Raw genomic sequence first — 13,501 nt, 5'->3', positions numbered from 1 at the left:
AAGCAAAGAGAAGCTAAACAGGAGCTTGTTGCTGTGCAAGAGACAGGACACGAATGCAATGGACAGCAGACTTTTATGTGATAAGCCGCCACCTCCTGGGGGTGGAGCCGCAGAGGACTGAAAGCATAAAGGATCCCACAATGCTTTGCAGACACCTAAGATGGATGCCAGCACATGGAGCAGCACAGCCCTGTGGAAAGGTAGGACCTTGACATATACCAGGATGATGCCTACAGCTGCAGCCATCACCCTGGCATAATTTTTTTTTTTTTCAGCCGGCGATCGGCTTTCAAGTAAAAGCAATCTTAGCGGCTAATTAGCTGCAGGATTTCTTTTACAAGATGCCCCCTGCTGCCTTCCACGGCCTTCTCGGGCAATCCCGTGCCATCGAGGGAACCTGAGAATGCAGCCGGTGTTTCTGCCAGCTGGCCATAGAGCTGATTGGAGACCAGAATGGTGGTTTAAGAAATCGGAAGCTACGAGCATTTCATCAGTTCAGTTTTGCAGGATATAAACAGCACCATTTGTTAAATTGGGGAAGCATCTGATCACACCGATCTTGGTTTGATTAGATAATATAAGGGCAGAGGAGATATCTAGAGTCCGATAGACCCCAGATTTCTCAAAAAAGAATATATGCCAATACCCATTGAAGTTATAAGGGATATTTGCATTCCCTGTGATAGCATTAAAAGTGATCCAAAAAAAAAAATGAAAGGGACAGTGTAAAAATAATAAAGAAAATCAAAATAACTTAAAAAGAAAAAAAAAAACATCCTCGCCCCCCCCATGCGCACACACCTGTGTGCACTAGCATTGACCCTGTGCCGGTATGTAAACAGCGGTTGCACCATGCATGTGAGGTATCACTGTGAACGTCAGATCAAGGGCAGTAATTCTAACACTAGACCTCTTCTGTAAATCTAAAATGGTAGCTTGTAAAGGCTTTTAAAACGTTGCCTATGGATATTAAAAACGTATGCAGTTTGTCGCCATTGCAAGGGGCATGCGCAGTTTTGAAGCATGTCATGTTTGGTATCTATTTGCTCAGCATACCATCATCTTTTATATTTTACCAAATAATTGACCAATATATTGTGTTTTTGTGCATTAAAAGTAAAAAAAGTGTATTTAAAATTAAAATATATTAAAATTGCGTTTGAAAAATCGCTGCGCGAGTACTACGTGACATAAAAAAATTTCACCACCCACCATTTTAGTCACTAGGGTGTTTGCTTTAAATTAATATCCTAGAAAAAAAATATAGATTTTTTTCATGTGAACAAAAAGTGTCAGAAAAGGTTCGATCTTCAGGTGGTTAGAAGAGTGAGTGATGTGTGGCATAAACTTCTAATGCTGGGCATAAAACGCCCCCACCCCCCAAAACAACCCCTTTTTGGAAAGTAGACACCCCAAACTATTTGCTGAGAGGCATGTTGAATCAATAGAAGAATTAATTTTTTTACCACAAGTGTTTGGAAAATGACAAAATTATATTTTTTTTACACAAAATTGTCAATTAAATGATTTTTTGCTCACACATGCCATGGGTATATATGGAATTAATCCCCAAAATAAATTCTGCTACTTCTCCCGAGTATGGGGGTATCACATGTGAGAGACGTTTTGGCAGTCTAGCCAAGTACCTTCAGGTTTTTAAAGGGCTTAATTTCCTCATTATACTTCCAGACTACCTATCACAGTTTTGAAGGCCCTAAAATGCCAGGATAGCACCACACCCCCCAAATTACCCCTTTTTGGAAAGTATATACCCCAAGGAATTTGGTAAGAAGCATGGTGAGTATTTTGCAGATTTCGTTTGTTGCCACAAATTTTTGGAAAATGAAGAAAAAAAACAAAAACATATTTTTTCTTTTCTTTTTTTATATTTCAAAACCTTGTGAGAAAAAATTAGATTTGCAAAATACTCACCATGACTCTTTTTAAATTCCTTGTCTACTTTCCAAAAAGGGGTAATTTGGGGGGTTTGGTGCTATCCTGGCAGTTCAGGGCCTCTGAAACCGTGATAGGTAGTGAGGAAGTGAAATGAGGAAGTTATGCACCTTCAGGCTTTCAAAGTGGTCATTGGATTTCAGGCTCCTGTAGAAGAATGTATTTTGGGGTGTAATTCCACATATACCCATGGCTTGTGTGAGAAATATATCATTTAAATGACAACTTTGTGTGAAAAAAAAAAATGTTTTTGTCATTTTCCAGAAACTTGTGAAAAAAAAAATCTTCCATGGACCCAATATGTCTCTCATCAGATAGCTTAGGCTGTCTATTTTCTGAAAAGGATCATTTGGGGGTGTTTGTACTATCCTGGTATTTTTAGCACCTCAAGAAATGTGATGGGCAGTCAGAAAGTAAAAGCTGTGTAACTTCCATTATCTATACCATAGTTTGTAGATGCTATAACTTTCACACAAAGCAATCAATATACACTTATTGGGATTTTTTTTAACCAAAAACATGTAGCAGAATATATTTTGGCCTAAATTTATGATGAAATTTTAGTTTTTTTGGATATTTTTTATAACAGAAATGAGAAAATATCATCAGCCAATACAAGTGAAGGGATAGACGCTGCTCAACTGACCCCAGGAGTCCAATATTGAGGAATGGCCTCAGCCGCTGTTCTGGCCAAGGCCGCTGATGCGTTTCACCCCACCCACCGGGGCTTGGTCACAGAGGACGTCTGTGACCAATCCCCGGAGGGCAGGGCGAAACACGTCATAGGGCATGACCAGAACAGCGGGTGATGCCATTCCTCAACATTGGACTCCTGGGATCGGTTAAGCAGGGTCCATTTCACATGTTTGGTATGCCTGTTTCATATAAATATTAAAGTATTCTACAGTTAAATTAATTTATATGAATAACATCCGGACATGTCATAAACAATCCGGACATCATGACATTCAGGAGCGTTCTATGGCCACGCCCACTCCAGCCTCTACACTGATAAATTAGAACACAGCCTCCTCTGCCAATTAGGTTTGAGAAAGAAGCTGATTGGTGCTCTGAAACATATCACCTAGGCAACCCAGGCCCCAGATGCACCCTTCCTGACATTACGTCCAGTCGTGCATTCCACGCTGGTTCCGGTGCCACTTCCAGTCCAGCACCTGGCATGATCTCTACAGCGGTGGTTTACTGCGGTCTGTCATCAAGTCTGTCCGACTTCCACCTCCCATACCGCCACCAATGGACTTCTGGATCCGCCACTGAGGCCTGCTCTATATTACAAGAGCTCTATACATCCACACGTGAGTGCAATACTGTTTTTAATACAGTGTTGTTTTATGCTGCATTTAGAGGCGCCTCCTTGTGCTTTTTCTCATCTATACAGAAGGGATCCATTCCAGTCTTCTTGGTGGAGCAGCCACTTTGTGCATAATTATTTTATGGACTCTTTAAGAAGTTTGGACTTTATGGACTCATACATTTAATTAGTTCCTATGCCCCATGTGGATCAGGGTTGTGCCATAGAGCTTTATATTTTGTTTTTGCCTCCAAAAGATTTCAACCCCTTTCTGACCAGGCCATTTTTTGCTACAGGGTGCTGCGCTATTTCTACTGGTAATTGTACAGTCATGTAATGCTGTACCCAAACAAAAAGTCTGTCCTTTTTTCACACAAATAGAGCTTTCCTTTGGTGGCATTTGATCACCAATGGGATTTTTATTTTTCGTGATATAAACGAAAAAGACCGAAAAAGAAAAAATAACATTTTCTATTCTGTTATAAAAAATATCCAATAAACTTAAATGTAGTCATACATTTAGGCCAAATTGTATTCTGCTACATATAAATATCAAGTGTAGGCGAGCGTTGGAACTATAAAGGTATAGGTAACAACTCCTTATGGATAAATATATAGAAAGTGCAGTGCTAAAATAAGTGAATGATATTATAGTAAAAATAAAGTGCAAAGTCAATCTGACATATAGCGAAAAAAAAAAACATATTCAGCGGAACAGTCGAGTACAGCATATAAAAATCAAACATAAAAAATGTTCAATAAATCATTCAATAAATGGGAAACAGTAAAGTGCAGCATAAAAGTGAGACTATATAAAGTCCATAAAATATCACTGGAGTAAGAGCTATAAATTGTCCATAAGGATATAAGTACGGCAATCACGGTGAAATATTGTGAATTTATCCAATAGGGAATCCACCACCTCTGTCAGATGTACACTCACCAGACATCTACTGGTAAACAGCACGTAAGCACATCTCATCTGGGTACAGGTAACAACAATGAAGCCTCTGCAAGGGATGCTCAGCCAAGGGCAAAAAACGCAGGTGGGCCCTCTCCTATAAATAGCTCACCACAGGTGCCAAAAGTAGTATATAGTGTAGTATTTATTAAATAATGAATAAAAGACAACCCACGTGGAAACACATAAGAATGAAGGTAAAATGGAGTACCAAGATGGCCGCTGTTCAACCAAGGCAACGGCGGCGTGAAGTGCGGCTCCACCCGACATGTTTCGTCCGCATGCACGTCTTCAGGGGTATGCTCAGCAAATGACCCCTTTTTGGAAAGTAGACGCTCCAAACCATTTGCTGAGAGGTATGCTGATTCAATATATATGTTGAGCATGGTCATTTGTGGGGGGGGTTGTGCTTTCCTGCCATTTTATGCCCCACATTAGAAGCTTCTGCCACGGATCACCCACTCTTCTAACCTCTTGAAGGCCAAGCCTTTTCTGACACTTTGTTCACATGAAATCAAAACAGTATTTTATGCTAGAAAATTTCTTTAAACCCCAAAACATTATATATTTGTTAAAGCAGAGGCCCTAGAGAATAAAATGGTGGGTGTTTACATTTTTTGTCATACAGTACTTGAGCAGTAATTTTTCAAATGCAAAGTTTTGGGAAAAATACACTTTTTTGAATTGTAATGCACAAAAGCACAATATATTGGCCAATTGGTTAGTAATATATAAAAAGATGATGGTATGCCGAGTAGTCAAACATGACATGTTTTAAAACTGTGCATGCCCCGTCCAATGGCGACAAACTATATACTGTACATTTTTAAAAGCCTTTACAGGCTAACACTTTAGATTTACACAGAACGTCTAGTGCTAGAATGACTGCCCTTGACCTAGCATTCACAGCAATACCTCACATGCATGGTGCAACCACTGTTTACATACCGGCACGGGGTTAATGCTTGCATACGCATTTGCACGTGGGGGGATGAGTTTGCTATCATTTCTTTTTTATTATTATTTATTTTTATTTTTTTATTTTTTAACACTGTTCCATTCATTTTTTTTTACCACTTTTATTGTTATCACAGGGAATGTAAATATTCCCTGTGTTAGCAATAGGTAGTGACAGGTACTCTTTTCTGAGAAATCTGTGGTCTATTAGACTCTAGATATCTCCTCTGCCCTTAAATCATCTGATCACACCAAGATCAATGAGATCAGATGCTTTCCCAATTTTAAAATGGTGCTGTTTATATCAGGTGAAAGCGAAGTGATGAAATGCTCGTAGCTTCCGGTTTCTTTAGACTATAGAGATAGTTGGAGCCATTCCAGTCTCTGATCAGCTGTATGGTCAGCTGGCGGAAATGCCAGCTGCATTCTCAGGTTCCCTGATAGGATGAAATGGGACAGTCCCAGAAAGCTGCAGAAGACAGCGGGAGGGGCATTCCCTCCCTCTTCTTGTAAAAGCAATCCAGCGGCTAATTAGCCACTAAGAATGCTTTTACATGAAAGCTGACTGCCAGCTGAAAAAAACGATACCAGGATGATGCCTGCAGCATCCACTTCGTACAGTTGGTTGTAAAGCATAAACGTGTTGCACAGAGCCAACTGAAATAAATATACAGACAATTCAGAACTCTGTGAATGAGTGATGGGGCCGTGTGGACGCTGTTTTCAAATCTGACAGATAGTACGTGCGAGGCTGCAACTATGGGAACATGTTACATGTTCCACCCTAGATACGACAGGGGGGGAAATAGAGGCAAATGATCCTATAGACTTCAATGCAGAGCATTGAGAATTCTGGGAGTTTTAGTTTGAGATGGCAGCCATATAATGGGAGGAATAGGCTCATTTCAATACAGATCCCAATATGCACTGTCAAGTGGTTGGAATGGAAAGATGATTTGTAACTGCCCAGGAAAGTTCTTCCTCTTGACACCGTTAGATTCAAGGAGAGCACATCTGCTGCATGCTGACCACACTGCTGAGAGGCCAGACCAGTGGGGATGGAGCCTGAGATCTGAGAGCGGAAACCAGAGCATCCTTTGATTCCCACCACTTAATTTCTAGAGGTATTCTGTTAAGAGACTGAGGGCCCTCACTTTCTAAAGCCAGAGATCACAGCCTCACCACAGGGACTGGTGATAGGGCACTGCCCATTGTTCACACTGCTAGCAGCGAATGAGTTACTAAAGACAGGACATTAAATATATTGCACTCATACTGCATTCCATACTGCACTTATTCCAAACCTAGACTGAACCTATAACAACATTAAAACTCATTATGCCAAACCTTTACCGCATCTGAACCACATCTACCTTGCACCTGTGCCAGGACTACACCGTACCTATACTGCATGCAGGTTAACTGGGGCTGTTGCTCTTAAAGGGCTCCAACAATAGCCAGCAGAACAACAACTCAAAGTACTTCACAAGACCCCTTTGCCCCCTACCCCCTCTGCTACTATCCTCCTTATCGTTTGGACTAATGCATACCCAGTCAGTCTAGGACTAGCATCACCACCATAAATGCGCTCTGGCAGTACAGTTCAAGCACCTGGTGGATTACACTTTACTAAAGCTCACTGCTACACTTGAGGTGGTGTTATTACCATTTATGCTGATCTGGATGGCAAATGTCATCTTATGCCTAGTCCTTAATGTTAATCACTTTGAATGCTAAATTGTGTTATTACCTTTGTTAATCCATTTTATGCTTGCTTATTTACCAATAGTTACCAATCATATTGTGTAACAATATATTACGGTTGCCTTTACTATCTGGTTTGGAGCCTGTTTTCTTTGCTATAGCACTATTGGGTACTAAATATTACTTTCAGTGATTTCCTGTGATTTTGTATGTTTATACACTCAACCTGGTTTCAAGGGATCTGAAGTTCTTGAGAAAGCTGAGTCAAAGAACAGAGGACTCATTCTATCTAGCGGCTCCTATGGGGGTATTACTACATTGGTAATGTTACCTTTATATGCTTATGGTAAATGTTAACTTCTATTTTCCTGTGCTCTCCAGCCTTCTTGGTGCTCTCTAAATGCATCCTATTGTCTAACACAGGGCTTGAGAATGATGGTTGTACCCTTGAAACACATTGCCTAGAAGATGATCCTTTTCCAGAAGTGTATGCTGAATTGCCTGCTATGGTTCGCTGTTCAGCATTGAGGAGGGCAATGTTCTTTCTTCCTGGACTGGATCCTTGCTTTTCTCCTGTCTTCAGAAGCTGCACTTGTTGCCATGGAATAGGGGAAGACAGCTTGAACATCAGTTTTAGGGGGAGACTTGTCTTCACTTCCATGCTCTTCAACAGCAACTTATTTGTGAGTAGATACTTGCTTATGTGATTAAATATCCTTATATATACTTCACTAGAGTGCTCTTTGTTACCTTACTTTGCCCGAAGTGATTATTACACAGTGACAGCACCTGTGGTATATGTTACAGACCCTGCAGGCTGCTTGTATAGGATTCTGCAAGGACCACACTCACCCACCGTTTGTTTTGAACATCTATTTATATATGGGACAAAAATAGGTATTCGTACTTTTATGTTATTTTTCTTTTTTTGCTCATAATACACCATATTGACCACACGCTAATGAGAAGTTGAATGTCAGGACAAATTTTTTTGAAAGCTGTACAGTTTGCATACTTGATCTCTGCTCATGCTAAAACAGAGGCACGTTTTTCAGAATTCCTTAGTGGTCACCCTGCAAAGACTTCAAACATCTGTATAGCAATGCCAAAATTACTCTTGGCATTCAGAACAAAACACAACTGACTAAAATATGGGTCAGAGAAAAAAAATAAAATACCTATTGTACTTACTTTTTGCCCTCTCATATTTGCAAAAGTTCTTAATGCACTTATATCTCTTGATCCTTCTGCATCCTACAGAAAAAAACATAAATCAGTTAGCAATGTTTAATTCATTGACCATTTACCTAAAGCGTAGCCTCAGCCAAAATATTTTTTTTTCTTTTTGAAAATATGGAAGGAGTTAACATTTTTGGCATATTTTTATTTTTGTCACAAAAAAGAAACAGATGGAAGGAGTTAATATTTTTGGCAGATTTTTATTTCTGTCACAAAAAATAAACAGCTGAATTGACCCAACTTAGAACTCAAAGTAAAGGACACTCTGAAGAAATTTCTATATAGCATTTACAAATATGGGAATCAATGCAATGCAATGCAATCAACCCAATAGAACACCTTTGGGATTAAGTAGAGTGGAGACTGCGACCTAGGTCTTCTCGTCCGATATCAGTGCCTGACAAATGCACTTCTGGAAGAATGGTCAAACATTCCCATAGACACACTCCTAAACCTTGTGGACAGCCTTCCCAGAAGAGTTGAAGCTGCTATAGCTGCAAAGCTGGACAAACTCAATATTGAACCCTATGGACTAAGACTGGAGTGCCATCAAGGTTCATGGGCATGTAAAGGCAGGTGCCCCAATACTGTTGGCAATATAGTGTCTTTTGGCCTACATTTATGAAGAAAGATTATTTATTTGCAAATTTTATAACAAAAACTAAAAAAAAAAGAAAAAGTCCCCCCACATTTTTTGTATTTTTACCTTTTATATATTAAAAAGAAAAAAAAACAGTGATGATTAAATATCACCAAAATAGAGTTCTATCAATCTAAAAAATTTTTTATAAAATTCATTTGGGTACAGTATTGCATGACTGAGTAATTGTAACATTGCTGAAATGTGAAAAATGGCGTGGGCAGGAAGGGGGTGAAACAGTGTGGTCTTGAAGTGGTTAAAAAGTAAATAGTAAGGTGCCTAGGTAAAGTTTTGGTGGGTTCTGAGTTCCACTTCATAATAGTGGGAGGTGTTGTCCAGGCTTCCTGATGTTTGTAGCTGCGTGGTAGGACTAGGCACATCATCCCAAGTAAGCCAATTAGGAATAGTGTTCTGCCTGACAGGATTTTGAACAGGTACTAATCTGCTCACATGCCAAATTGATCTGTCTTCCTGCCTATAATTTATTGGTCCCAAGTGGCTGTGGATTTGCAAAGGATTAGATAGACTGGGGTTAAAATTTGACTTGGTTGGAAGCTTCTTTATTCTCACCAACTGGTCCAGAATGAGGGTAGTTGTCTGTGGGATTCTTTTTGCTTCACTGTAAGTTTTTGCTTTGACCTGATAGCTTTCCAATCTAGCTTGCAGGTTTAGTAGCTTTGATACATTATTTAATGGCTTCAAACTGATGGCTTCACAACTTATCAGTTTTGCAGGTAATTCCTCAATGGCGCTATGAGGAGCTCACCTGTGGTGTTGTAGAACAGTTATAGTTATATGGTCTCGGGATGTTGGAGAGCTCGCTGGAGATGTCTGGGATGCTGCCCTAGAATCTGCTCCAGTGATCTCTCTTTCTCCTTCTCATAAATTGTCTTAATTGTTTATTTTCCATCAGGCATATTAGGACTCCTGTGCAATTGCACCAGTGGGGCAGGTGAGATTCGCTTGAGTGCCCAAGGTGTAAGGCCCAGCAAGGTGATTTCATTCACATGCTATAGCATTGCCCCAAGTTTCATAGATATTGGAGTGAGGTTCTCCAGTTTATTTCCCTAGTATCGCAATATACTGTTCCCCAGGATCCTCTGCAATGTTTGCTGGGAGCACTGGACCAAGAACTGTTTCAACCTGGAGGGTATATCGTGGTCTCTAGACTTTTATATCTGGCTAGGAAATTGACTGCACGGTATTGGTTATCATCGGATCCGCCGACTAGTAAGCAATGGATAGATTATGTTAGTTCATTACTCCCACGGGAAAAGCTCACATACCAGCATCGCAATGCTTATTGTAAGTTCCAACAGGTGTGGCAGGGTTGGCTAGATAAGCCGGGGTGTGACATTCTAAATCAGGCATGTAACTCCACTTCTCCTTTTAGAGGAGATCATGTGTATCCACAGTTTTCTCTGATGAGATGTCTTGGGTGAACCAGTTAGTGTTGTTGGGTTTTTTTCTTTCATTCATGGTTTATTTTTTGGCTTTGTTCCTTTCCCCCATTTTAATACACATCTGGACGGGGAGGAATAAAAGGTAAAAGCTATGTATTGTCAAGATGGTCTTGGATCCTTGTGTTCCCAGTTTTGATTGGTCATTGCTTCTGTTATTATGCCTGTTACAGGATCTGCGTATCCACATTGTTCTGTCTATGTGTAATTGTACTGGTGTATGAATATTGCTAAAGATTCTGTAAACCCTGTTCCATTTTTATTTTTCATTGTCTTGACAATAAAAGTTGTTTGGATTAAAAAATTAAACTAATCCTCACATGTGCAAATCCTAACCATGTATATTGACAAAATATATTCCAATCCTTTGTGCAAAACATACAGATTAATTTCAAAAGACAAAGTGCTCTAAACAGTAGATAGAAAAGATAATTCCTTGCTTCTATACAACCCCTTCCAAGATGGCTGTGTACTCCAACCAACGGGTACGAAGCCCTGCCTAACATCATTTTGTACTGGCTGTCTTCAAGGAATGATTGCCACATGGGCTGGTGGTGCTGTGTATGTTTTGGAGCAAGGAATTTGTCTCTGTTTCTACTAAATGTAATTGGGCTACTGTTGTTTTTAATTTTAATAAAGTGTAGCGCTGTTTACACTCTTTGCGGCTACTGTGGTATGATGCACCACCTGTATAGTAATTAGGAGCAGAGTCCTTATAATCTGTGTGGTCAGGACAAGATCTCTAACAAGCGCTAGTGCCTCCACTCAATTGGGGCTTGTGGATAACAAGTGAAATCCCAACTGAGAAATGTAACGATCACATAGACAGTAACCCACACAGCATTGTATATGAAAGTCTATGTATTGAAGAAATTACATTCAGTGAACCATCCAACATAAAGTATTTTCCAAATAGGAACATTAAAGCATTAACAGTCTTTTTTTCATGTCTCAGTGAGGGGAGGCTGCAACACTTACAGTCTGAGCTCTCTCCCAGGAAATCAACACCCCTCTCTTTTCCACAAGTGCTCTCTCTGATGACCTCATCCTCAGTGTCCAGAGAGCATAGCAGCCATATTGGAAAAGGGCAAAACAAACACTGCATAACAGATGTATACACTGGAAATGGGCAAAGAAATGATCACATCACTACAAAAGCAATGTTACAGTAAGCGCTGGGTTTGCGTTGTTTGTTCTGTGGTGGCATAGAGGCTATTGGAAGCTGGCAATAAACTACACAACTGGAGAAGAGAGTGGGAGATGAGGATGCCCTGTGGAGCTGGAACAAATATATAAAAAGCACATTGAGGCCTTTTAATTATTATAATGTGTCACATAATCCTGTCAGTGTGTTTTCACAAGGGGATATGTGAAGTGGCACTGAATTCACAACACTGGAGTTTTTTCACAGTATTCCGTGTGTGTATATGGATCAAGATGTAACTGAGATATATCTTGCACTGAAGAATGTTTTGCATATGAACTCCATGATTTATGTGGATTGTTTTGGAGCACAATAATAGCACTTTGTTTATTGGGAGCACATTGTCTTTTGACATTAATTGATAGGTTTTGCAGAAAGGATTATAATACTGTATATATTTCACTATACATGATTAGAGTATGCACGTGAGGATTAGTTTAATTTTAAAGGTTTTAGAGCACTGCACCTCTTTCATTTAATTTTATTGCATTACTATTGTCTATATGTAGATCATAGTTTGGTGTTCAGCTGCCAGATTGTAAGTAGGTAGGAGTACTCCGCGACCATAAGTGCACGTTATTTTAAAGTTTATTACTTGGTAGTATGGCTATGTCCTGGTCATAGTCATTCACTATGTAAGTAGGTCAGTATTTCTTGAATCACTGGATCATTTTGAAATGTGGTCACCAGGTCCCGTGGTGGAACTGGGAAAACTGGTGAGTTGGATATCCCAAGTGGCTGGTCTTCTTGGTCTTCCTTGCCATTTTCTGGATTGAGGACAACACTGGACAAATAATTTGCTACTTGATTTAACTTTTCTGTCTTATAACTGTAGCAGGGCCATTTCTGCTTCCCTTTTAAAGAACTGTTTCCCTTTTAACCACATGCCGCCCAGCCACTGTAGAAATACGGCGGCAGGGCGGCACAGCTGGGCAAAAGGATGTTTTAAACCGTGTGTTTTGTAAATAGGTAGGGGGCGTGTGCAAGGCGCTCCGCCGCCATACCTGTCCCGCTGATCACAGCCGTGGATGTCAGTCGCCGGGTCACAGCCGGTTGTTACCAGCTATGTCCCAGCGATCGGCGGTAATCGCTGACAGAGAGCACAGCTGCAGGAGCTGTGCTTTCTGTCAGTTCCCTGACAGCTCCAGGACACGCTGATCGGGACAGAAGAGTTTCTCTCTCCCGATCAGCGGTGTTCCCTGCAGTACACACCTCCGCCCCCTAGTAAAAGACTCCCCTCACACAGTTAACCCTTTCCCTGAATAATAAACCTAACCCCTTCCTCCGCAGTGCCATTAGTACAGTGTCAGTGGGTTTTTTTTGCACTGATCACTGTATTGGTGTCACTAGGGATGTCAGTGACCCCAAGTCAGTACCCCCCAATGTCAGAATGTCCGACGCAGTCCCGCCATAAGTCGCTGATCACCGCCATAAGTCACTGATTGCCGCCATAAGTCTCTGATCGCCGCCATTATTAGTATAAAAAAAACCTAAAAATCCCAGTATCTTTCCTGCCATTTGTAAACGCTATAACTTTCACATAAACCAATTAATTTACACGTATTGGGTTTTTAGCAAAGACATGTCGCAGAATGCATTTTGGCAGAAATTTATGTCTAAATTTGATTTTTACATTTTTTTTTACTGGACATGTTTTATAGCAAAAAGTCCAAAATATTGTTTTTTTTCCTCAAAATTGTCAGCCTTTTTTTTTATAGCGCAAAACATAAAAACCGCACAGGCGATCAAATACCACCGAAAGAAAGCTCAATTTGTGGGGGAAAGAAGGATGTAAATTTCATTTATGTACCATATTGCATGACCGTGCAATTGTCTGTTAAACTAGCGCAGCACTGTATAGCAAAAAAATGGCGTAAATTGCAGTATCTATACCATAGTTTATAGACACTATAACTTTCACACAAAGCACTTATACTCTTATTGGGATTTTTTTTACCAAAAACATGTAGCAGAATACATTTTGGCATAAATTTATAACCAACTTTGAGTTTACTATATATATTTTTATAGCTGAAAGTAAAAAATATTGTTTTTCTTCAAACTTTTTGGC

At 40.0% G+C, this 13,501-nt stretch overlaps 1 protein-coding gene across 3 annotated transcripts in view; it reads right to left on the bottom strand.

Annotated features, from left to right (window-relative positions):
* The window catches only part of COL15A1 (collagen type XV alpha 1 chain), a 1,471,644-nt gene that overhangs the window by 676,121 nt on the left and 782,022 nt on the right, over nt 1-13,501 (bottom strand). For all 3 annotated transcript variants that reach the window (XM_089690361.1, XM_089690362.1, XM_089690363.1), the window contains one exon: nt 8,079-8,141. In XM_089690361.1, the coding sequence (XP_089546487.1) occupies nt 8,079-8,141 (63 nt within the window). The remainder of the gene's footprint in view (nt 1-8,078; nt 8,142-13,501) is intronic.

The sequence above is a fragment of the Staurois parvus genome, unplaced genomic scaffold (genome assembly GCF_062004578.1).
Source record: "Staurois parvus isolate SC_StPar_1 unplaced genomic scaffold, SC_StPar_1.0 ptg000527l, whole genome shotgun sequence".
In the NCBI taxonomy this organism is placed as follows: domain Eukaryota; kingdom Metazoa; phylum Chordata; class Amphibia; order Anura; family Ranidae; genus Staurois; species Staurois parvus.
Note: the sequence above shows the minus strand (reverse complement) of the source record. Positions and strands in the feature narration are given on the sequence as shown.